This window comes from Trichoplusia ni, chromosome 20 (assembly GCF_003590095.1).
Source record: "Trichoplusia ni isolate ovarian cell line Hi5 chromosome 20, tn1, whole genome shotgun sequence".
Taxonomy (NCBI): Eukaryota; Metazoa; Arthropoda; class Insecta; order Lepidoptera; family Noctuidae; genus Trichoplusia; species Trichoplusia ni.
In genome coordinates this window covers 3,600,420-3,628,132 of record NC_039497.1, presented here as the reverse complement: position 1 = coordinate 3,628,132, position 27,713 = coordinate 3,600,420, and the positions used below count along the sequence as shown (strand labels likewise).

The window sequence follows — 27,713 nt, the reverse complement described above, 5'->3', positions numbered from 1 at the left end:
AAAACTAACTCAGGATAAGATAAAAAAAAAACGTAAAATTATTTTCAAGTCAATAAAACTCTAAATTCGTAATCACACAATTATTATAAAGCAACTGAAAATTGAATCCAATTTCTTAACATAAATTATTCTTCCATTTTAAATCTCAATCAAGTCAATGAAGGTAACCTACGGTTGACGACCCCTGGCTTAGGGTGACTGTGTCTGTACCTAAGTATGTTAGCACTGCGCGGCCCAGACAGGGTGGCGCGGGCAGAGTCGGTCCAGACATAGGACGGTACAAATAAACAAAAACCCACGCTTTAATTTCATTTGTTTGGCAGAACTTATGTTGTAAGTAACCAAGAAGATGGTTGACATTTATTTAGTATTCGCTGACCCAGCAAACGAATTGTTTTGCCGAATATTTTTTTTCTAGATGTATGTATTTTTAATGCCACATTATAAAAAAATCAAATCAAAAAAAATCGTCCAAAAATTAAATATTTTTTTTAGTGTGGGCAACCCATGTCACTTGGGGTATGAAAAATAGATGTTGTTCTATTCTCAGTCCTACCCAATATGTATAGAAAGTTTCATAAGAATCGGTCGAACCGTTTCTGAGGAGTACGGTAACTAACATCGTGACACGGGAATTTTATATATTAGAAGACAAGATTAATTCTCCCGTTGTTGTAAGCCTGTTGTGAAATCTTGGTATGCATTTGAGATGAATTTGTTTAATTTTATATGTTAAAGGTGTTTTTGCCATTTAAATTGTATGTTAGGAATTTCTGAAAGGATATTGGACAACCCATTATACTATGGGGTAAGAAAATAGATATTAGACGATTTTCAGACTTACTTAATTTGCATATAAAAATATTTTTTTAACGTTTTTGGATTCTACTTAATCACTGTTCGCCTTTAAAACAGTCAGGCCGATTTGACTGGTATTTTTTCTATGCGTTTGAATGGTTCAGATTCGTAAATTAGACCGAGTACTGATTAGGACGGAGTAGTTGCCAGATCAGTTAGAGCTAGCTAGTTAGGTCCCAGTGAGTCATCACAATATGAGTATTATTTATGATACTTTTTGAGGTAGTCTGAAGATGTAGCCAGAAAGCGTGTGGGCTTATACTTACAAAACTTCAAATTTTGTACCACACCTAAGACAAATAATTTTTGCAGTGTTCAAAAATGTTCTATTATTTCGTTTCGAACAATAATTTAATAAAAAATAATCTAAGCAGAATTGTCAAAAGCATATCCTTTATCCATCTGGCTAAAAACACATGTTTAAAAAAATCTGATGACCTTACAATAATATTTACATTCTTGCCTCTTTTTGCATGAACCCATCCACTTTACAGGTAGCATCCATCCCTCGCAGACGCTATGTAGCCGGCAGCAGACACATAGGGCGGCACATAGGGCTCAACATTTCATATCGGCGTTATTGATTCAGACAGCCCCCGCGCTGAGGGCGCCCTGGGTGGTGGGTGGTGGTGGGTGGCAGTCTGCACTCGCTACCAATTAATTATGATTATCTATTTATAAATGTCTATACGACTGTCTATGTTTTGATTCAACTACTTGTGTTTTGGTGGAAAATTTTCCTTTTAATATTCGTTCTATTGAGTTATTTGGCTATTATAGATGGATATAGGATTAGTATGATGTTGTTTGGAGATTATGTTAAGACTCTGGCTCTATCAGAGGAATGTTTTCAAAGAATAAATGATTGGAAACGACGTAAAATGCCTTAGCCTTGCAAACATAACAAAAAGTATAAGATTATGAGTTACTAATAGAGTTTCTTGCCGGTTCTTCTTCATAAAAATATCATTTTGTTATAGTCATTACTATTACTTTTAAAATGTGACTTTAAAAAGGCCAGTTTGAAATAAAACCTATTTTGATTTACATCCTTCACTGTCGTAACGTAATTTGTTAGATTGTCAAGGTTAAGATTTGGCGGAACGACTGACCTTGAATGCTAAAGCAGATGTTTTAAGATCGATTCCCTCCCATGACCAACAGTTTTGTGATAAACTTAGGAAGTTGTTCGGTGTATGGGGTGATTAGGTATCTTGTGTATAATTTTCGTGTCTCCATGTTAGTTACCATACTTCTTCGAAACGGAGTGATTATTATTATGTAATTTGTGTGCATATTAATTGGTCTGGAAATCAGATAATTTTTCAGCCTCATTATATTTATTAGTATGTAGTTTTTTCTACACTAAAAATTCTTTAGAAAAAAATATTGTAAAGTAACGTTTTCTGGGACTAGTATACACCGTGATTTTTTATTCGTCTTACAAAAGCAGCCCAGTTCATGTATCCAATCACTAGAACACGTTCGTGATAAAAAAAATTGGTATTTATGAGATTTCAATAAATTTAAAATGCAATTTTTATTCAATATTATGATGCAATTCGTAGTTTTTTAGAAAGACAGCGCTGTTGCGAGCGCGGTCCGAGCCTTGTAATAATGGTGAGGGGCGCGGGCGGCGGCGTTTTTATCATTTTTAAGAGTATATTTCAGATTTCTCTTGTTTAAATTTTTCTTCGTAATTATTGTCTTAGTTGATGAAAAAAAAAGAATAATCGCGCCTAGGGGTATTTTACGTCGGATACATGAACTGGGCTGCTTTTGTAAGACGAATAAAAAATCACCGTGTATAAATATGACCAATTTTATTGTCTGATTACAGTAGTAAATACACTTACCTTTGGACAAGATGTCCGTATTTGAGTGTCATTTTGATATTTAAATAGTAGTTATAGATAGAATAGTCTAGTTTATTATATTGCAAGAGTGATATATTAGGTAAATGGGGTCGTTAGCTAAGCAAACAAAATTATGGAATCAATTACACCCATGGAAGCCATCATATCATGTTTGGGCTGGTTTGTTTTGTATTTAAACTATTCGTTAGATACTAAGTGACTTAAAAGCTAGATTATTTTAAGAATTCCTTTTTAATTCATGGCAGAAGTCACAGGTAGAGCTAGTATATTAACATTTTTTTTTATAATTACTATCGTGAGACTGATTCATTATTAAATGATGTAACTCGCGATCCCGCCGCGTCTGCTCATGATTAAGGACTCCGGTTGGGTCCGAAACTAGTCGGGCTACCCCGATAAATACGCGTGAGTAAACCTTTACATCATTTAATAATAACAATATAATATAATATATCCTGGGACAACTCACACACGGTTATCTGATCCCAAGCTAAGCAGAGCTTGTGTTATGGTAACCAGACAACTGATAAACTTACTTATATATTTCTAAATACATACAAATTATAGATAAATTACACCCATACACTAGAACAAATGATCATGCTCATCACACAACATTTGTCCTATGCGGGAATCGAACCCACGACCTCCGGTATACCAGTCAGGGTCACTAACCACTAGACCAACAGGCCTGTCAAACAATATATATCAGTTCATCAATTGTCATGAAAGTCAACGGCTAGACAACGGTATTGCACAGTGAGTGACCATGTGCCGCATCACGATACTTCCTAAACATTAAGTGCGGTTACACAGAACATGTGTGGATTATGTAGCGGATCGGAGCGAATTATCTGTACAGCTCGATGTAGCTGTTGTATTGATTATGGTATTGAGGACCTGGCCAATTTTTGACCAGGTTTTTTAGCAAAACCTTTGCTAAAATCTCTTTATTATCATTGTTTTTTACTTAATTGGCATGTTAATGTATCTTAATTAAAAAGGGTGAAGACACTGGCCCCTGTAATACAGATTACACTAGCCCAGGGGTCAGGGTGTTCTATTTCATGTACCATAACATGAAGTCAATAAAAAATCTCTTTTCTGAGAGGGGTGTTATAAGTTTTAACACTATGGGTGTCTGTGCGTGACACCGTAACTACTAAACTAGTAAGCCGATTTCAAAGCGTTTTTCTTTCAGTTTGTGGATAAATGCTTGTATTGTTTGCAATATATTACTAACTAGCTTTTCGCCCGCGGCTCCGCCCGAGCCGATGTCGGTTATATCGCGTTTCCAAGAGAACTCTTCAAAAGTCCGGGATAAAAACTATCCTATGTTCTTTCTCAAGGTCAACTCTATCACTGTACCAAATTTCATTAAAATCGGTTCAGTGGTTTAGACGTGAAAGCATAACAGACAGACAGAGTTACTTTCGCATTTATAATATTATATAAGTAGGGATAGTCCTACTTCTGTAAATAATACGAAACTTGAAAAAAAAAGATGTCTTATCGATTCTCGTGATACAAATACATTTACCGAGAATCGTAGCTGGGAACTCGATAAGTGTAGTCACAGCATGACTGGAAAGCAGTGTACTGACAACCAGTAATTATAAATGATTAACTCAGATCGAGGAGATTACGCTGCTCTGGTATTACGTTCATGTAGATAAACGATTCATATTGTAGTTTTGTAAAAAGTATTTATTATTTGTTTTGTCTAGCCCACTGTGTCCCACTCCTGGGCAAAGATTTCGACCAAATCCCTCCACGATTCCCTGTTCTGAGCCGTATTTTTTTTTCATCATAATAATAATGTGCCACAACTTTCACACAACGCCATCTAGTCTCGACCTAAGTAAAGCTCGTATTATGAGCAAAAGACAAGTGATAAACATACTTAAATATTGCTAAATAGATACATATTATTGATAAATTACACCCATACACAGAATAAATGATCTTGCTCATCACACAAACATTTGTCCTGGGTGAGAATCGAACTCACAACCTCCGGTATAGCAGTCAGGGCTACTAACAACAAGACCAACATTTCTCAATTTATAATTCTCGCCTATATGCCTCCCACGACTTGGCCCATTCTTCTTCCCATATAGGGAAGTTTTAAGCACTAATTTCCTCACGATACTTAACTTCACCAAAGTTTTCACTGTTTAAACCTTCCTTAGACTTTCACGTGCATCTCAAGACTATTATTAGCTTAATCGATACAGCCGTTCTCGAGTTTTAGCCAGGGACCGGACAACCCCACTTTAGAGTTAAGCCGTTTGACAGGGTAACCCGTACACGGGGTAACTCATATCGCAGTGTTACCTTTTGTTCGAGTTACATCCTCGAAACCCAGCGAAATGGTTAACACCTTCATTATGGTAACCACGTGAAGGGGTTAACCCCTTCAATTACTTAACCCTTTGAAGTGGTTACCTTCACGAAAGGCTTTTATTCTTGTTACCCTGAACTACCCACTAAACTTGAGCTGCATACTTGCACCCTAGCGGCCCCTCATTGCTTTACTAAGACTACAGCTGATTTTCTTCTATCGCCGACGCGTCGCGCCGCGACTCGCGCCTCTCGGACAAACTACCTACGCGCGAAACGTCATATAGGTAACTAGCTGTTGCCCGCGACTTCGTCCGCGTGGTTAGAAGATATAAGTTAGGAATTTTTGAACGAAAGCCCTCGAAGATTAATATTTTTCCCCGTATTTGCCACATTTTCCATTAAATCTTCGCTCCTATTAGTTGCAGCGTAATTTTATATACCTAGCCTAAAACCTTCCTCGATTATTGGTCTATTGAACACAAAATGAGATCAAATTTTTTAGATGAAATTATTTATAATAATTTAAAAAAAAATCGAATACAAGTTTTTTTTCATTTTTTGCATTTTCTGAGAAGATTTGACGGGTGAATTTTCGATTGAAAATTAGAGTATTTTTTTATATTAATTCAAAATAAGGTGAAAAAATAAATATTTTTAATCAAATAAATTACAGCGTATTTGGGACACAATAAAAGTAAGCTTTCACCAAATTTCGTTACAAAAATAATTTTTTGTAAAAGATACAAAAAAAAAACCACAATCTTGGTTTTTTAGATTTTTCACATAAATTTTGAGGTTATGTGAAAACAATGCAAACACAAAAGTTTTAGATCTTTTTCTTTTAGAACTTTGCCATTTGACTTTTTTCGATACGAATTTTAGTTTTGCCGGAAATCGATAAAAACCGTTTTTTACTCTTCAAACGTCACTCCCACCCCCTTCCCGACCTCAGATCGCCGGTAAATTATTTTTCCTTTCATTTTTATAATATTCCCCTCCTTTTCTAATGGGTTTCATCCTACTATTTTTTTTTGGTTTTAAAAATTATCGACCCTGGTCTACAAGTATAGACACGAAAAATATATATCACAACGTTTGAAAAGTGCGACAAGCAAAATTAAACTGTAAGATCATATCCACAATGATTTTTATTCCATGTTTACAAGTCGCTCGGTAAATGCAAAAATGGCGCCGCTGGGCGGTAAGATGTCACGTGCGCTCGTGGTTATACTATTTTCAAACTAATGTCTATGATAAAGAGTGCATATTGCATTGTCTTAGGTTGGAGTGGGTTACCCTGTTACAGTGTTACAGGGTAGTAAAGGGTAACCTGTTCAGAACAGGGTTCCAGTAATCCGTTCGAAGGTGTAACATATGTCATAGGGTTTTTTCTTGAAGCGCTTAAAAAAACCCCTTCAAAAACCCTTTCAATGAGTATCCGGCCGGTCCCTGGTTTTAGCGAGGCTAACGAACAGCTAAATATTCATTGCATATATATAAAGCTGAAGAGTTAGTTTGAACGCGCTAATCTCAGGAACTACTGGTTCAAACTGAAAAGATCTCTTTTTGTGTTGAATAGACCATTCATCGAGGAAGGTTTTAGGCTATATACCATCACGCTGTGACTAATAGGAGCTAAGATACAATGGAAAATGTGAAAAAAACCGGGCAGGTATACCTAAATTATAACTTATATCTTCTACCCACGGGGACGAAGTCGCGGGCAACAGCTAGTTTATATATATATACATATAGATAGAAGATTGAGACTTGAGAATTATTATCGAAGACAGTTTAACGTCGATCCTTCTCTATAAATGACATAAGGCAACAGCACAATGCAAGCCGCACCTATTTGCCTCAAAGCCCTATTTCAAGCAGAAACTCTTAAACTGCAATAAATAATCGTATTAACACCGGAACAGCCACCGTGTCGGATCGGAGCCGGCGGGGTCCGGTCCGTACGGTACCCGCTCCGTTGTCTTACGCTCATCAGCTGGGCACCGTTACTTCGGATAGCAAGACTTTAACTAATACATTTTGTACCATATTGAGTATTATTGAGGCGATATCAACAAGATAATCTTATTGGTAGATATTTTTTGGCGTAGGTTACTGAAAAGGAAAAATAACTGAATGACTGTAGGAAAAAATGATACACCATTGGAAGGTTGAATGAATCAAATCAAGTAAAATCTACAAATTTTTCAAAAGTTAAAGACCCCCGTTGTTATAATTATAAATTGCATTGTCATCGGGTTTGAAGCAAAATATTTCAGCCTGCTAGCTTATCGGGAAGTGCCTCAAAATTGGGTTGCAAAAATCCAACCGGAACGACAAACAGACCAACAAGAAAGTGAGTGTAAAAACTTGGGAACAAGATATACTTAAAATGTACTTAAAATATACCAGACCCGTCCATATCGACGTCGATATAGTGATACTTATCAAAACTTTTACCCTATGCCCACAATAAACATTTAAATTCATTCATACTCCTGTGACATTCATGCCAAGATTCATATCCGAAAACTTCATTGCGACCTTTACTAAATCGAATCACACATAAAGCGACGCCAGTACTTTGATCTCCAAAACATGTGGCCCAAACCTCTATGAATTTGTACAGCAGGACTCACTTACGGCGGCTTCAGACTAGTTTTACACGCGCGTAGGAACTCGTTTTTGGAAGCGCATGTGTTCCCGTATACACGTACGAGTATAAAAGCCTTTCTTAGTTAAATAATAGCTATCTTAGCTCACGTGGATATTTACAGAACACCAACAATTCAAGCGAACAAGCCGAAATATGTGCGCTTAATAAAAACAGTCAGTCAGATCAGTCCGGTGCCAGTCCAGTGCCAGTCCGGTGCTATTAAGCGCAAAAGCGCAAAAAAATATCCTAGTCTGAAATCACTCATACTAAAGTGTAGATAACAGAGGTTTGTTTACGAAACTCCTTAAGTACACCTCCCTAACTACAGTTTAGACTTCAGTGAAAACCTGACGGATACTTTCGCTTTTATAATACACATTAGACAAATTGATATGAAATCGAGACAACCGTGTGTTTACAAAACGTTAGATTGTAATAACTTATCATTAAGTTAACTGTTCGCGAGTTGAGTAGAAAGTTGGCGCGCTGCGGTTAGATTGACTGCAGGAAACCATTCTGAGATAAAATGACTCCTTTTCCGTGGCTTGGAGGTATCTTGTATAGATTGCAGTAGGAGCGAGATAAAAATGTTTCTTAATCAATTGTATTATGATAAAAGAGACAAACTATGCAGATAGTTCGGTTGGACATTATACCAAATTAAAATTAATGAATAAAAAAATGATTTGTTTTAAGTAGAGATTTGAAATTTTCAAAATTCAATCATATTCCTGTATTTATATCAATAAGGTAAACTCTATGGGATTATATCACTTTTTACTGGATAGCTATAGATATTTTGGTATTATATTGATATTGCAATATATTGATATGGCAAGTATATTAAAAATGTTTTTATCAATTATTGTAAACGTAAATGTAAATTCGTTTAATATTGCTGTTTAAGTTTTCAAGATTTAAAGGGCTCAAGACACTTAATTTAACCAAACGAGACAGCATAATATTATGACTGTTCCACTAGCTACATCATGGCTTAAGTTCAAAAACCGTCATTCTAGACATCGTTCGTTTACGCAATATCCCTGCTCATTACAGATACGCCAGCAATCCACGCTACACACAGACATTCGCCAAAAAACAAAACCAGATCACTTACCGATGACGTCGCCAAAGCTCCCAGCTGATGAATCCTTGCAGCGCCGGGTTGGACTCGTCCACCAAGGTCCCTCCTCGCGACCGGCAGAACCCGAGCGCATCTCTAAACGACGCCGGCTGCCGGTTATAGAAGATGTAGCACTTCCCATTATACGTCGCCGTACTACCGGGAGGTTGATCCCTAAATTGCGGACACCTTTCTATCGGCAACGCTTGGTCGGTGTAGACGAATGCTTCGCAAATTGACAGCTGACTTGGGGTTGACGCTTCCAAGTGGACGCTTACGAAAGCCCCAGGCATTGGAGGGTTGCATGGTAGGAATAAAGGCTGTCCTTCTTCTATGAAACCGGTGAAGCGATTGCAGATCGGGTTGGTGCCGAGATCGGGACGGTTGTTGCCGACGCGTACCACGATCACTGCTGGTTTGTTCACACCTGGGGACAAGAATTTTTTGGGTAAAATAGGAATTATGCTAGTGTGGTCAGAAGTGTTTTCAAAAGTATTTGGTAATTCATTTGATATTAACAATTTATTTGGTTCCACTGAGGTAGTTAAGTCTTGGCATTGGACACGTGTTTTTTTTATTGCTAGTTCAAAAACGGTAATATCAGCTGACAAGTGTTTCTGTATTTATTTGTTAGCTTAGTTAAGGTTATTCAGGAGGTTGAAATCTCTTGTGACGTCACTGATCAGAATACTTTTACCGACAAGTGACGTTAAAAGACTCCAATTCCAAAAGTTTCACCATCTTAGCTGCGTTATCTTCTTCTTCTAATATATAAAATTCCCGTGTCACGATGTTAGTTACCGTACTCCTCCGAAACTCCGAAAATTTTGTATACATATTGGTTAGGTCTGAGAATAGAACTACATCTATTTTTATACCCCTAAGTGATAAGGGTTGCTCACAATAAAATTTTATTAAAAATACATAAAACTAGAAATAATTTATTAGGCAAAAACAACGTATGCTTCGTATATTTTATTACTTTCATCAGTTAAAAATATTAAACTATCTCACTATTATTATACTGAACAAAAATTATCGTTTTAGTATTCCATACTTAGAGGGAAGAAACGGAACCCTGTTTGTCTGTTACCAGGCTGTGGTATCTCATGAAAAGTGATAGCTATTATTTACCATTTTCAATGTCTATCTAGACATTGGATTTTTTTAAAGATGACCTTTTTCTTTTGTCGCTAAAATAACGAACACTAAAAATAAAAAACGAGGTTAAGAAGCGCTCGTTCATCCCTACTAATATTATAAATGCGAAAGTAACTCTGTCTGTCTGTTACGCTTTCACATCTAAATCGTTGAATTTTAATGAAATTTGGTACAGAGATAGAGTTGACCTTGAGAAAGAACGTAGGATAGTTTTTATTCCGGACTTTTGAAGAGTTCTCTTGGAAATGCGATATAACCGACCTCGACGCGGGCGAAGCCGCGGGCGAAAAGCTAGTTCATGATATGTAACCCAGCCTCAAACTTATTGGTCACAGGTTGGGTGACTAATAAATTTGTAAAAGATTTGTTATACTCAATATTTTATTTGCACTCGACAATGTATATATTTAATATTTTTCTTTATTTTATTATTCTTTAGCCTTTTTATATGAGCCCTCAGTATCGTGAATCTGACTCGTATTTGAAAGGGTTTGTTATTTCGAAATCCTCTTAATAATAATATTAATATATATTATATTTTTAAAAACGACTCCCGCACTAATTAATTTCATCCTTGTGTCGCGGGGGGTTTCACAAACTTTCAAGTCACCTGCACAATTTAAAGACACCCAGACTCAGGACAAGCATTTGTGGATCACATAAAATGTTTGTCCTACGCGGGGATCGAACCCGCGCCGCGTCGCGCCCAGTGGTTTTGGCGTGGTGACCAGTTTTAGCATGTTATGCTTATTACTCTAAATTAGCTATCATGACTTTTATTTTATATTATTACTAGCTGTTGCCCGCGAGTTCGTCCGCATGGTTAGAAGATATAAGTTAGGAATTTTTGAACGAAAGCCCTCGAAGTATAATATTTTTCATCGTTTTTGCCACATTTTCCATTGTATCTTTGTTCCTATTAGTTGCAGCGTGATGTTATATAGCCTAAAACCTTCCTCGATTAATGGTCTATTGAACACAAAAAGATTTTTTCAATTTGGAACAGTAGTTCCTGAGATTAGCGCGTTCAAACAAACAAACAAACAACTCTTCAGCTTTATATATTAGTAAGTATAGATATAGATTATTTATGCGTTGTCATTGAAATTGTTAGTTTATTAAATAACTACTTAATTTTATGTAAATAACAAAATATTGTCCCTAGAATTATAGTTAACTTTACGTTTTTGTTAAGTTTAGTCTAATAAAATAATAGTATATATAAATAATAGTATATACTTATAGCAATAAATAAGTGTTATGTATTAATTAGTGTTACTGTTTTTAGGCAGTACTAATTAAAATAAACAAAGCCCCAATCCATGAAAAAATTGATGAAACGCTGAAGAAAATACGACATTTTGAAATACAGTTACAGATGAGATCAGTTTTCTTCTCACGCTAAATATACAACCATAGGTCACGCTAGCTCAGATTTTAGATAGCACTAATGCGATTGCCACACATTATTTGTAGTTACTACTTTAGCATAACAAAGAGAACGCAAATAGATCTGTATTCTGACTTGCAACAATGTTACAATCGTTACGAGATCAAATAACAATCTATATTTACCTATCTATACTTCTATACTAATATATAAAGCTGAAGAGTTTGTTTGTTTGTACGCGCAAATCTCAGGAACTAATGGTTCAAATTGTCTTCAATAGACCATTCATCGAGGAAGGTTTTAGGCTATAAACCACGCTGAGTCTAATAGGAGCGAAGATACAATGAAAAATGTGGCAAAAGCAGGAAAAATTATTCATCTTCGAGGGTTTCCGTTCAAAAATTCCTAACTTATATCTTCTGACCACGCGGACGAAGTGGCGGGCAACAGCTAGTAAAATTAAATAGAAGAATAAGTATGTGGATGAAGTCGCGTGCAAAAGCTAGTCGAAGAATATGTATAACTCATTAATCTACTTAAATAAACATTAGCAATTGTTTGTGTGTCCGTCTTGACTGTTAAAAAGAATTTACTAATAGAAAGGCAGAACCACATGCTGACCACTCCTTACGTAAACAAATTGCAGATTCCAAAAAGGTTGCATCTTGCATTACATGTTTGGAAATAAACTATTTTATTTTCAAGAGGTTTCTAAGAAAGGAGGTTTCATAATTCGTTTCTTAGTTTATAATAAACGACTAGCTGTTGCCCGCGACTTCGTCCGTTAGAAGATATTAGAAAGATCTACAAACCCGCAGTACATCATTTTGTTCTATTGTCAATAGTTTAAGCAGCGTTCGCAAAAATAGGTTTTCGATTTTACACCTTGGGTTACAATATCGCAATTTTCGTACGGAACCCTGATATTTTTTTTAATAAATTATAGCCTATATTCAGCGGGGATAATGTAGCTTCTGAACGGTGAAAGAGTATAATAAATCGGTCCAGTAGTTTCGAAGCCTATTCGTGTCAAACAAACAATCAAATCTTTCCTCTTAAAATATTAGTATAGAGAAGTATAAATATCACAGATTATGAATTATTTGTGACGACTGTCGGTCTAGTGGCTATTGACCTTGACTGCTATATCGGAGAGGTCGTGGGTTCAATTCCCACCCATAACAAATGTTTGTGTGATGAGTTGTGATGAATTGTATGCATTTAGTACAAGTTTTGATTTATTTGAGCTATGTGTGATAGTTGTGAATAATACGACCGTTAAAAATATTATATTTATGGTACATTTTCATCTCAAGAAGTTTTACCAAGCAAGTGAACTTTGTCTGCAATACAGCTTTCTATCGCATTTCTAACAATAATTGATTTAATACTGCGACCCTTTGCACCGCCATTACAGCAAAACGTCAAGAATAGTCGACAAGCATCGTCGCGCGCAAATAACTAGCTTTACCTAAGTGAAAGTCATCTAAATTGAAGGAAAGTTTAGCTAAAATATGGCTGAATGATGACACGCCTAGTTACAAATTTGAAGCTTGAGTAGCTACGGATAACTTTTCTTTTTTAATCTAGAAAAAAAAAACAAAAACATAGACTATTACAGTCTGCCAGTTCGTGTTCTGAATTCAAATAGCGCGCCAATTACATTAGTAATTTAGAAGCTCGTGTTTTTAAATTATTGAAAAATTCATGTTTTTTTTTATTTGAATTCGACAGCGGTCTCGTTTTCATCTATTTTGAATGTTGTTTTATTTTAATCTGTATAGTTTTTTTTATTGTTAATATTGACCCACATTTCATTTTATTGTTTGATATTTTAATAGTCAAAAATATATTTTTAGTCAATATTATGCGTTCACATTTATTATTTGTCACATTTTTTTATAACAGAATAATTATTATTTGTGTCGTAGATATTGGCAGAATGAGAAACGCATTTGCGAAAACTTATTTAGCAAATAGAACTAGTTATTTTTTTTAAATTGAATCTACATTTTACTTACATTACTAGTTTACTGCCAACTATAGTCTACTAGCTGTTGCCCGCGGCTTCGTCCGCGTGGTTAGAAGATACAAGTTATAATTTATAACTGCCTTCTATCTATCTATCTGCCTTCTATCTATCTTGTAGGATTCAGTCAGCGTTTGCAATGTAAGCGCAAAAAATGTGTTTTTTTACGACCTCACATTACAAACCTCAAAAATTGTAGCCTATGTATTATTCTGATGTATAAGCTATATTGTGGTAAAGTTTCATTCAAATCCATTCAGTCGTTTTTACGTGAAAGAGTAACAAACATCCATACATCCATACTTACAAACTTTCGCCTTTATAATAGTAGTAGGATGTCACTGACATTGGCGTCTTTATTTCAAAAGCTGTCAATTTTCTGAACTAATTTAATTTACCGTCAACAAACAATCTTTCGTTATGTTTACGTAACTGTTATTGGGATGCCATTATTAGAAAGTGTCACGGATATCTTTAAAGCATTCAACTGTTGAATGTTTATCAAATTAGACGCAATCTGAAAATAAATTACGTTTCTTCGCCAAAACCATTGGCAATCAAGGAAATTGTTTGCAAAATAGTTTGGTTACTTTTAATATAGTTTTCGCGAAACCTTTCTTTAATGGAATTTTGTTAATGCACCTTCAATTGGAGAAGTGACATCGAATTGAAAGTTTTTTTTTAATTATGCGGATAGCTACAGTCAAATAAATCTCGTGTGACGTCACTTACTAGTACATTAGCCCCCACTTACTTTTGATCTTCTTAACTTTTTAATGATGTGATAAAAAATACGTAAACACTACACGTACTTGACGACCTCCGTGGTCGAGTGGCGTACGCACCGGTTTCAAGGTGTCGATAGCACTGAGGTCCCGGGTTCGATCCCCGGTCGGGTCAATGTAAAAATTCACATTTCTACACTGTCTTAGGTCTGGGTGTTTGTAGTACCTTCGTTGTATCTGAATTCCATAACACAAGTGCTTTAGCAACTTACTTTGGGTTCAGAACAATGTATGTGATGTTGTCCGCATTTAATTAAACAATTTCTTTGGAAATCTGTCTGAAGGACTACTTAGACAATTTAAGTAGCCTATTATATTGAAACACTACTTGAATCATTTGAGTGTATTCTTACAGAATCCATCAATCATCGTTACAAGGTCGTGTTTTGTTCAAAAGGTTAATTATGATAACTTCAACTTGAAAGCGGAGTTCCGTGCGAATTCGGAAGTACATTGTCTTAGACGAAAATCCGTAAAATAACAAAATAATTAAATTATTATATTTCCTGTATTGTATAGGACTGGTCATTTGTTTTAACTTCACACGGGCGGCGTTTAAATGTAAAGCTATGCATTTTGAATCAAGACAACAATTATGAAAACCGGGTAAGGTTGAGTCGGATTTGCGATTGAGTTAGTTACGAAACAGACCCAGAATTTTATTTGTCATTCAACAAATTTATGACCTTAAAAACCTTTATCTTTTACTTTAAGTTTTATTTTTCATATTTGTTGTTATAGCAGCAATAGAAATTTATCTTTAAAGAGCAGAGATTTCTAATTTTTGCTAACAAATTGACTACGCGAATAGCCGAGTGGTTGAGGTCACCACGCCAAACCCACTGAGCGCGAACTGTCGCGGATTCGATCCCTACGTAGGACAAGCATTCTGAATCTGGAATCTGGATGTCTTTGACTTTAAGACTATAGGATTGTATTAGTCATAGCGAGAGTCGATTCATAAAAAAATTGCCTCTAACCGTCACACGCGTTCGAAGTAGAGTCAACTAGAGTCATCATTGTAACGTTTTGCAAATGCCTGGAAAACGGTCTACTGGAAATAAAGACTTTATTTTGATTTAATTGATTCGTTTGCGAAGTAACTATTTACAAAATGAAAAATATTTCAAAAAGGATGGCAAAGAAACATGACTTCCGATGCATTGTCGACCAGTTACCTCCTCGTCGCGATTAAGAAGTTTTACTTGATTTAAAAAAAAATCGATCAGCCTAGCCTTTTCCCAACTGTGTTGGAGTCGGCTTCCAATCTAACCGAATTCAGCTAAGTACCAGTGTTTTACAAGGAGCGACTGCCTATCTGACCTCCTCAACCCAGTTACCTGGGCAACACGATACCCCTTGGTTAGACTGGTTGTCAGACTTTCAAGCTTCTGACTACCTGTAACCACTGTCAAATATTTAGGAATAACCACCGGGACCCACAATTTAACGTGCCTGCCGAAACACGGAGGAACTCGTTATGTCAAAGATGGTCTACGGACCAACCGCGTCAAGCATAGCTTAACCTGTGTTCGATTCACTTATACGGTTATAGCTTAGCCACAAGCTCCTTGAGTTTAATTTATACATAAAAGTTAATAATAATAATATTACTCACCACAGCAAGGCTTCCCGAAGTCAAGTCGAACGAGTTGCACCATGTATGGTTCTAGCAGGTTGACGTACCACCACGGCATCTTCTCCGCCTTGGTGAGGGTGCAGGTCTCGGCGCTGAACGATGCTGAAGTGCTTCCGTCGAGGGCTCGCTGGGGAACACCACCATCTTCTGTGGACGCCTGCATGGGAGCCTTGCCGGCAGCCACGTTTAGCACTGGAAAGAGGAAAGATGTTGTTTCAAATTGTCGTGTCACAATGATAGTTATCGTAAACGTTCGAAACTGCTTTAACAATTTTAATGTAATATTTTATGTGTAATAGATCTTAGTAGGTATCGGGTTCTATTTATTGATAAGGGGTGTCCAACACTACAATTTTTTTTATCATTGTCTTGAATTATATTAATTTTATTTCTAAGTGAATGTGAGCAATAATCCTATCCTATCATATTAATATTATTTTATTTTTAATTTTATTTTAAATAATTATTTTAATTATTATAAATAGCAAAGGTTGTATGTATGGGTATTTGTTAATGTTTGTCGCAAAAACCACTGTACGGATTTAGACGAAACTTGATATACAGATAGTTTATAACCTGAGTTAACGTTTTTATATTAATTTTATAGCGGGCGAGCCCGCGGGCAACAGCTAATACGTAAATTATAAATCGATTAGACACAGTCTACCTGTCCTCAACTTCAAATCTTATTGCTAAGATTATTTCATTAGGCACTTGCAATATTTATTCTGATCCTCAAATGCTTGTTCCATGCTTTAGGGTCTTTTTGCTAGTCAATTGATTTTGTTAATAGGTAGGTACAATTTTTGTTCTTTTTTGTTTCGGAGACGATAAAAGATTCTGTTCTGAGATAATAGGCACGGTTTTAATAGACACATTTATAAACGAACAGACAGAAGTACTAGAAAAATATCATGTTGGCTTTTTTTCGATATATGTCTTTTTTTAGGGACTTATACGTCCACAAAAATATAGACATTTATTTAACTCTTCAACTAGACAATAAACAAGTATTAGATTTGTCCATAAGCACTCAACACATTAACTATCTTATTTGGGCATCGAACCCACAACCACCTGTTTAACAGTCACAATCAGATTCACTAACCATTACTCCAACAGTCAATTAAAAGTTAAGCAATAAAGAGATGTTTTATCGATTATTTTTCAAAGAGAATCAAACCCAAGACATTCCTCGTTCAAACCCACCGAACCGAAGAGAATCATCAGACCATAGAAGAACAAATATCATTTGTCTATCAACCCATTTCGCATATGGCTCAATGACAACTAACGGGGCTAGGGATGTGCGTGAATTAACATGTCTCGCTCTAGTGATGTGCTATCGGTAACTGTCTCGCCACAGACAAGTATCAGATTTTCGTAACGGTATTTTTACGATATCTATACTAATATTATAAAGAGGAAAGATTTGATTGTTTGTTTGACACGAATAGGCTTCGAAACTACTGGACCGATTCGAAAAAATCTTTCATTGTTGAGAAGCTACATTATTCCCGCTGAACTGCGGGGATAATGTAGCTTAATATAATTACCTACCCTATAATTTATTTTGAAAAATATTAGGGTTCCGTAAGAAAATTGCGATAATGTAACCAAAGATGTAAACTCGAAAACCTATTTCTGCGTACGCTGCTAATACTATTGACAATAGAACAAAATGATGTACTACGGGTTTGTTTACCACGCGGACAAAGTCGCGGGCAACTGCTAGTAATATGTATATTTTTCGGATTAAGTTCTGTTCTCTTGATATTTTTATAGCAATAGAAAGTTTTAACATGATTTTTGATGTATAGATAACTATCGTTAGTGAGGACGTGAATGAATGAACAGAGATTTGGGCACTATGATAGCATATGACCGTTGGAATGCTTAGTTAAAGGTCTAAGGTTCAAATCCCTACACTCAAAAAATTCTTGTAATAATATAACTTATCCGATGTTTGTTTCAACGTTCCTTCTCAGGGTAGTCAGTTAGGAAATATCGACTCCAGCTAGTTCAAAAAATGCAATGTAAAAGGGATGACGTGTATCCTATTTAAAGAATAAATGATTTCATTTCATTGGTAGGTTTGAGTATCGGACCACAACTATTTTTCATAGCCCTATTATTTGTTATCTCCCGGATCTTCTTATGGCAAAATAACCTTTCCTGGGTCAGCTAGATTGATTACATCAACAAGTGTAAGTTCCAAGCTCCATTCTATCTCGGACTCACAGGCCAGCTACTGGCGCCAGTACTGTCGTCCATTAACACATCGTGCGACTCTTCACACGATGTTATCAACACTCTTGAATGCTGATAGGAAAACCTCACACTAAATTGCGTAGGATTGCATCGCTAATCGTATGTTCATCTACAATTTAAATAATGTTTTTTAAAGACGGACTGAACAAGCTAGGTTTAGACAATGTTTCTTAGGAATGGAATGGAGAAATTCAAACTTATGAGAATGACATTTCACAGTAAATTTAACTTCATCATCATCCAAGCCTTTTCACGACTATGTTGGGGTCGGCTACCAGTCTAACCGGATTCAGCTAAGTACTAGTGTGTTACAAGGAGCGACTGCCTATCTGACCTCCTCAATCCAGTTACCTGGGCAACACGATACGCCTTAGCCAGACTGGTTGTCGGACTTTCTAGCTTCTGCTTGATGATATGATAATTAGAGCTGGGAGCCACAATTTGACGTGCCTTTCGAATCCCAGACGAACTGGTTACGATAGACAGTCACCTATCCACGGACCGACCGTATCAAGTGTAGCTTAACCTGTGACCATCAACTTGTGCATTAGTAGTTAAGCCCTTGACGTGACTTTGACTTGTCATCATATCAATGCATTTGAGAGAAATTTTTACATTTACATATTTTTTCTTAAATTGAAACTAGTTTGACGAAGTGTACTAATTAAACATGTAGGCGTTTAATTTAACAGTAAATTGTATTTAGAAATGTATATCAGACTTGAGACATAATTATAGTTGTAAATCAGACAAAAATATTTGAATTTAACGGGGATCGATCCGACGACAAATCATGATCGGAATTAAATTAGTGCCTGATACCATTCATCTATCAGCGCATTTAGAATTAATGTCAATTTCCCCTTTAATTCTGTACGTTGATGACAATTTGTGGCAGTAGGACAGAGTCATAAGGTTTTACAGCGAGATGGAAAGTGGTCGGCAGCGTCCGCGCTCGGCCGTAACGAGACGAAAAAACCTGTATACCAACCACTATGACTAGCGACTTAGGAACATTTGGAATGGTGTAAACAAGAGATAATTCCACGGGTCTGAGATTTGATCTATAGTAAATGAGTGAAAGACTATTTTGTAATTTAATTGTTATATGTTAATTTTAAATATTATTTATGGTTTTTCTGTTATTGTTTGTTGTTATATTTACGTTAATTTTTTTTTATATATATATTGTGTTTTTGATAGATTCTTATTTTTTTAGTTAGCTAAATATATTTTCCCGTTAATTAAGAATAAATTTGTAAATGCTTTCAATAATTATAATGCGGAAATTTCTTAAACATAATTCTCAGTGCATTATAAAACTACACAAAAAATCTCCGTGCGTTTAAATGGCCAAGTCCGCAGTTTTAATAGTCGTTGTGAACACAAGTCGTTGGAACGGTTGTTTTTTGGTAAATCTTATTTTATTATAGCTTAGGATGTGGGTCGCATACCGATCGATGAACTCGTGTAAATAAATTCATAAATGTTTAGTTTTATTTGGTGAAGAAGATTATGGAAAAATATGTATAGAGTTTTTAAAAAGAGGTTTCTAAGTTTTAAAGTTGACTGTGTTATATATTTTAGTTTGTAAAATAAGATTTTAAGTTTTTAATGTATACGGTGTTTATAATTTTAGGTTTAGTATATTTGTGTGAAAGAGAAAGCACAATTAGCTTATAGTTCTATCTCTTTCTTCCAAAAATAAGAAATCTTGGATATTTTTTTGGTAAAAATTGTCACTGGAATTCAAATGAAACTGACATGGGTTTTTAGAGATTATTAATTCTATAAACGTTCAATTATCAATAAGGGTTTTTGCGTGTTTAAATAATAATATAATATTTAAGGAGACTCTTTGGTGTTTGTGTCATTATTTAAAAGTCACAGTAATTAAGAGTAATATTTTTATTTTTTATTTTCGTATAATAAACCTTTATAAGTGTTTATTGTTTAGGCTTAAGATATAAAATATTTGTTGTAGTTTTGTCTAAATTTAATAGATGGCGATATGACAGTGACGTCATCATTCTGTATCGCGGTGTTAAGATTTTCAAGCGAAGAATGACACCCCGGTAACATTTCAGTAAAGTCGTTTTGCTCTGAAAGTGTGTATTATTCTTGGAAGTAGTATTTTTGCGACTTTGTACAATAAGTGTTTGAAACTGTTTTTTTTTTATAAATAATTTGATGACTTCAAAAACCTATATAAGTATATAGTAATTGAGTGAGCCCAATTTATTACAAAGCGACAAACGACAATCACAGCCCACATTTGGGCTAATGACGTTTAAATTGCGCTCAAATTTGAAAGGGATAGTACTTGCGACATGTAAGAGACGATGGACTTTCAACTGTCATGGTGCTATAGTTTATAAGGTGACAGAGACAATTGAGTATTCTAAACCTAGAAGACAATTATTACGACTAAAGGACGTCTTTTCCTTTCGTACTCTCACTGCTGAGTGCTGGGGCCAGAAAGTCGCATTGCTAGTTTGCCTGCAGTGGGATCGAACCTGTACCTCGTGAATGCAAATCCATGCATAAATGCGTAAGGCTACCACATTTCAAACTGACGTACTTTAAAAGGTTGTAAATATACCTATTGTATCGATATAAATAAATTATTGTGTACAGAATTTGTGACATCTTGGTCTCTATTATTAAATTGAGTTAAGAACTAGGTAAGTAAGTAATAAAAAATTAAATGAATCTTTTATAGCCTTTTATTAAATACTCCATTTTTTTATTTTGTTTGGCGCCAAACAGCGGCCATGTTTGTTTTAACGTCACCTATCTCTGAGCACTTGCTAGGAAAAATCTAACGATCCTTCAATTTTTATACATCCGTCCAGTGATTCATCTATGGTAACACTAGCTGTTGCCCGCGACTTCGTCCGCGTGGTTAGAAGATATAAGTTATAATTTATACCTGCCTTCTATCTATCTTGTAGGATTCAGTCAGCGTTTGCAATGTAAGCGCAAAAAATGTGTTTTTTACGACCTCACATTAGAAACCTCAAAAATTGTAGCCTATGTTTTATTCTGATGTATAAGCTATATTGTGGTAAAGTTTCATTCAAATCCATTCAGTAGTTTTTACGTGAAAGAGTAACAAACATCCATACATCCATACTTACAAACTTTCGCCTTTATAATAGTAGTAGGATTATAAAGAGGAAAGATTGTTTTGTTTGTTTGACACGAATAGGCTACGAAACTATTGGACCGATTTGAAAAATTACTTCACTGTTGAGAGAAGCTACATTATTCCCGCTGAATAGAGGCTATTATTTATTTTGAAAAATATTAGGGTTCCGTAAGAAAATTGCGATAATGTAACCAAAGGTGTAAAATCAGAAACCTATTTCTGCGTACGCTGCTAATACTATTGATAATAGATCAAAATTATGTATACGCAAACTAGGCAACTGCTAGTTTATATTATACAGATAAAAAATACGCGCGAAAAACATAACCTTTGATTACAATCAGTTAAAAATACGTAACGTCCCAAATACTCGTGCAACCGTCTATTACAAAACTCGCATAAAATTGCGCGAAAGTTCCAAAACTTTACCATAGAATTTGAGGGTATAAATAAAGGTCCTTAGTCCCTTTCGCAAGCAAGTCCTGTCCCGCGGCGCTGCCCGGCACCGTTAGCGACGTCGACAAGTGCGGCATACTTCCGCGGGCCGTTACTCACAGGGTTGGCACGCGTTCGAAATTGATTCAAATATTTTTAATATGTTAGTACATGATTTGCGGAGTAAGGGATGAACGCTTTTGATATAGATGTGAAATTATTAGAAAATAAAAACAAAATGTCTGCACGGATATCACGTTTTAATTTTGCAAATAAAGCGTTACTTTGGTAATGCTTTATTTGCACTTTCAGCTGTGTCAATGATACCTTTAAATTAATTTATTTTACGTCCTATTAGTATAAAGCATTTAGCTAGCTCACTAGTAAGTAGTTATTTTTTTGTTACTTACGTAAGTTGACAAACAAAAAAAAATAACAACCTGTAGCTAAAGCCATCTTCAATACAAAAACCTCAATCGACATTATCACTTGACACCCTAACGCACATTAGTAGAATATTTTGTTGAAGAAATATTTGTCAACTCTACTACCGTGTATTGGCAGCCCTATACGCGGCGCCCGCGCAGTGTTTACTATGAACGGACCTCGAGACTCTGTCGCCGTGCTCGTTGTGTTCCACTTTACACCTGTCGACTCAACATTTTAACATCTGTCGCAATAATTAGAAACAATTGACTGGCATGCCGCGGTGGCGCATCGGTTCAATGAACGGATTTGAGATTTGTGAGCACGTGGTGTCAAGTTCATTTCTGTTGACCGACATCGGAAACTGGTTTGGTTATTTATACTGCGTACTATGTACTGACTGACTCACAAACATTGAAATCACACGCACAAAGACACCCAGACTCAGGACAAGAATCCGTGGATCACACAACGTCTTGTCCTACAACTCGATCGAACTCGCGACACATCACGACCTCAACCACTCGGCTATCCGTATAAACAAAATATTGACACCGTTTATATAAAACGTTTTCCGAAGAAATCATTCAGAAAATGGGGCATTGGTGACCACGCTTGGTCCCTACAGCTACGGTTCTGCAATTACAGTTTCCATTTCGACACCAAGGGGGCCTATTATCAGATCTTAAAAGACTCCTCTGATCAACGCTGTGTAATGTCATCTTACTTCTGTAAGTGCAGTTGTATCTCTTTGAAACCTAGTAATAGGCCCCCAGGTTTGAAATACCAGAAGTAAATCTTATACCGTACAATGTTACCGGTATATCTTACCAAGAAGTTGGGATAAGTCCGTTAAAACGGTTCCGTATGTACAGCTCTTGTTCTTAGGCGGTTGTGGTTTCCCATGAAACGTTTCCGAGATAGTATATTTTGGAGAACGGTTTCTATGGACAGAAAAATAGTTTTTTCAAGTTTAAATGTTGATTAACGGTAAACAAGCCAATTGATGTGAAAACTTGTTTAGCAGACTAAGTCCCTGTTCACCATATTGTATTAATTTTAACTTTAATTTGTTTTTTATTTTTATTTTATATTTACTCATATTCCTGTTTAGTATGGATCTCTGTTGTCCGAATAAATAAACTTATTTAAACTTTATTATTAGCGGCGTTGTACACTTTTTTTGTAATTTGTAAAAAATGTTAAATTTGCATCAGGATCTGACCTGATCGAAAGTTCGTCAGACGAAAATTTTTCTAGCGCAATACTGTATCGATAGCGAAAGAAATGAGTATTGTATTCTACTACATAAATGATGGTACTTAAACACTGATAATTAAAGCAATTTGTGTCTAATTAAAAATTCCAAAATATCAAATCCCGGAGTGCAAACCGACGTTTTTTTTAAACTAGCTAAAATCTTCGGTCGTTCCAGTTTTCGTAATGTGTATGGTCAATTTGAATTTTATCCCTAACTTAATTTAGTTTGTCGTTATATACAACATTTCCAAACAGATTCAGGTCATACTAAAATACCATTTAATGAATTTATAATGATATAATTGCAATCGTAGAACATAGGACTTAGGAAGGAAGTGGTATGTCAATGACGAGTGTCATTTACGATTAGGAGAGATCTTTATTAAATGATGCGACAACTTTAATAGAATCGTCATCATAAAATGCGATGTAAGCAGGTTTTGAACGCACTACCATTGACTGTAGTTTGAAATCTGAAAGAGTCCATCAGCATTACCACTCCAACGCATATAACTTGGCTACAGATCAATAGAAACTATCGTGAGACTGATTAATTATTAAATGATGCAACGGTTTACTCACGCGTATTTATCGGGATTTCCCAACAAGTTTCGGAATCAACCGGAGTCCTTAATCATGAGCTGACGCGGCGGAGGGAACTTGCATCCCTACTAATATTATAAATGCGAAAGTAACTCTGTCTGTCTGTTACGATTTCACGTCTAAACCACTGAACTGATTTTAATGAAATTTGGTACAGAGATAGAGTTGACCTTGAGAAAGAACATAGGATAGTTTTTATCCCGGACTTTTGAAGAGTTCTCTTAGAAACGCGATATAAACGACCTCGAAGCGGGCGAAGCCGCGGGAGAAAAGCTAGTCATTTATTAAAGATCAATAGAAGCGTAAATACTCTTCCATCTACTCCTATCATCCGTGACTGCATCAAATCGATATATCGATAGTTTTATTTTAGGATCGGTCGCTTACGGCCTCATTCGTGAATTTTAGATGACACTGCAGTCGTTCTCAATTTTATTTCTAGTATCTGGTGCAATCGATACAGCGCTGACCTATCGTGGTGACATCGTATTGGTCGCGGCATCATACATAATTCATCGTTAGGTGTAAGTGCAGTTGATCGATAATAATGTTTCTTTAAAGACGGTGCTAACTAATCGATTGTTCGCACGTGTTTTCCTACACGTTTTGTTTAATGTAAAGTAGGTCAAATGATTTTATTTTATTTATTTTTGTTTTATTGCAAGCTGGTTGTAATTGCCGTTGTTTCAATCGGACTTTTATAGCTTTTATGGTAGAAAGGGATGGACACATGATTCTTTGGCAATGCGTAAATGTATTTTGATAAAAAAATCGAAATACAAAATGGCTGCCGTTATTCAAAGATTATTCTAAGAGTTGAGGCATCGTTTTTGATGGACGTTTCTTAAGAAATGAATTCTTCCGACTTATTCAAAATTTGGGGGCAAATCTCTTTGAAATAATAATTAATCTGTATCGATTAATTAAAGTTTAGCCTTTACGTCTTTTTTTTAGTCTTTAAGTCTAGTCGTGCAGCTTTTGTATCTAAAGTCAGATTTTATTGTAATCGTGGATTCATAAAATGGTATCTGAGATATAAATTTACAATATTAGTAGATATAAAAGAAACAGTTATACAAAATTGATGCGATAAAAATGATTATTAGTTTTCTTGATTGTTTATATATTTATTTATGGACATTTTATGGTGATTTCTATTGAATACGAGAATATAAATATAACATTTTGATGGTAACATCTAAATTAGATACCGTTAAGTAATATATCGCATTAATATTTAAGTTATTAATTAGAAAAAAAGCTTCGTTAGTTATTTTAGGTTTTTAAATCGTGTTTTGTACTTAATTGGATTGTCTTCCAGTCTAAACGAATTCAGCTGTTTTTGGGTGTAATTTATGATATAATGTATACTAATATATAAAGCTGAAGAGTTTGTTTGTTTGAGCGCGCTAATCTCAGGAACTACTGGTTCAAATTGAATAATTATTTTTGTGTTCAGACCATTCATTGAGGAAGGTTATAGCCTATATATCATCACACTGCGACTAACAAGAGCGAAGATACAATGGAAAATGTGACAGAAAAGGGGAAAAATATTCATCTTTGAGGGCTTCCTTTCAAAAATTTAAAGCCTTACTTATATCTTCTAACCAGTACTCATAATACAAACTTTACTTAATTTGACACTAGATTTCGTTGTGTGAAAGTTGTGGAATATTATATGACTTGTGTGTGGCTATGACTGTCAGTCGAAAGCATTATCATATAAGGTGCGATAACAGCCAACATTACGTACCGCATACAAATGCGATCGTCCCCTGTTTTTGGCACAATACCAATTGACACCGATGTGTTATTCTTTTACGCGGCTCTTTCAATGCTAATTAATGCTTTATTTGTTAAGCTTTTGTGTGATATTATAATTTCTTGATTTCATTTATAGATTAATTATTAAGAATTGTATTTTATTTCGCTTTTAAAAACGACTACCGCAATAAGGTAAGGTTTCACAAACATACAAATCAAAGCAAGCATTCGTGGATCACACAAACGCTTGTCTTACGCAGGGATCAAATCTGCGACACGTCACGCTCAGTGGGTTTGTCATGGTGACCTCTCCGCTATCCGTGCAGTCAAAGATTGACGTTTACAATTTCATTTTGTTAAATGTGAATATATCGACTCCCGCTCTCTTGGGGAAGGAACGGGTAGTGTCAGACTCTTACTGACTAAACCTGAACCGCCGTGCTACGTCATCCGCGTTTTTGTGTCGGTGTTTGGCAATGCGTTGCGATCCTTCATACAAAAAGACACGTGCTTGCTAATATTAAAAAAAAAATAGTATCACTTCTAACTAGTGACAGTGCCTACGTCTCGCATCGTGAATATAAATTTGTGACCAACTGTGCAAGTGGGTTGTGGATCAAACAAAATGAGGTATTAAGGTCGCAGCGAGTCAAGAGCTAGGACGGAATACTAAACAAGTGATAATCGGTTGAGATTCGTAATTATACGGAAACGACACCAAATCGGAATGTTGCTGTATCAAGTTTAGTTATATAGCATTTCTTTGAGGTATAAAACTGATCGAAATCTCTCAAATTATTTATTTAATTACAACAGCGGTGTGAATAACCTATTACAGCAATTAGAAAAAAACATATAAACATTAAACAAATTAGAATATAAAAAATAACATAAAAAGAAAAACAATTTGATAAATTCATCTCACAGTACTTCGGGCATACCAATAAAATTAAATCTTTGGCCATCCATCCGTAAACAGATCTGCATTGAACTGACAGGCAAAAGTCACTTATCACCTATCAAAAAAGCCGGTCGGAATCGCGACTCTTAATTTTTCGTCCGAATAATTAAGACAAAAAATCTGTAGAAAAAGCTCAAAAATAATAATATATGTTGTAGGGAATAAACTATTTGAAAATAATCTCTTTCAAACGAATGTGTCTATTTAACACGTAGTTTGATCAAAATCTCGCTTTTTCTCAGAAGACAAGCAGTTCCATCGAACGTGGTAATACCGTTAGAATTTTTGTTACATACCTAACCGATTCAGATGCGGATGAATTTTTCAACGTGAAAATCATTATCTCTCTAAATCTTCTATCTATATAAATAAAAATTAATGTTAGCTTATAACTCGAGCGAGAATGGTCCAATTCGACAGATGGCTAATTTTTTTTTGTACATTTCTTTAGGTCCGCGGAAGGTTTTAAGATAATTGATAAGGATTGTAATATAGAGGAAGGGGTTAAGGCTACATTTGATTCCCGCATTCCCTCGGCAATGGGAATCACCGCGCGAGTCACGGGGAACCACACTGATCTTTTATCTCAAAAATCAACGACTGCCACTTATACCATCTTTAAAATCGTATTAATGAAACTCATAAAACTGTACATTAGCGTACACACTCCACCAAGCTCTAAGTACAAAAATAAACAACACATCGAAATTGGTACATCTGTTTATGAGTAACGGCAGCTCAAGTAATTGATACACAGGTGTACACGCCAGGCGTTGGAAACTAACTCTGGTGTTATTTTAAATATAATGACAGAGTATTATGTTAGTTCACAGATTAGAAATGAAATGTTAAAATACCGAATGGTTAAGTTGGCGCACCAAAGTAGATCGTGTCGCGAGTTCGATCAAAGAGGACTAGCATTTATATTATCATTGAATGCATGTTCAGAGTCTGGTTGATGTGCATGTGACTTGA

The 27,713-nt window shown here is 35.5% G+C and overlaps 1 protein-coding gene across 2 annotated transcripts in view; it reads right to left on the bottom strand.

The window, feature by feature from the left end:
- The window catches only part of LOC113503704 (CUB and sushi domain-containing protein 3), a 94,950-nt gene that overhangs the window by 25,518 nt on the left and 41,719 nt on the right, over positions 1–27,713 (bottom strand). For both annotated transcript variants that reach the window (XM_026885772.1, XM_026885773.1), the window contains exons 3-4: positions 15,844–16,056; positions 8,855–9,287 (exon numbers count right to left, since the gene is read on the bottom strand). In XM_026885772.1, the coding sequence (XP_026741573.1) occupies positions 8,855–9,287; positions 15,844–16,056 (646 nt within the window). The remainder of the gene's footprint in view (positions 1–8,854; positions 9,288–15,843; positions 16,057–27,713) is intronic.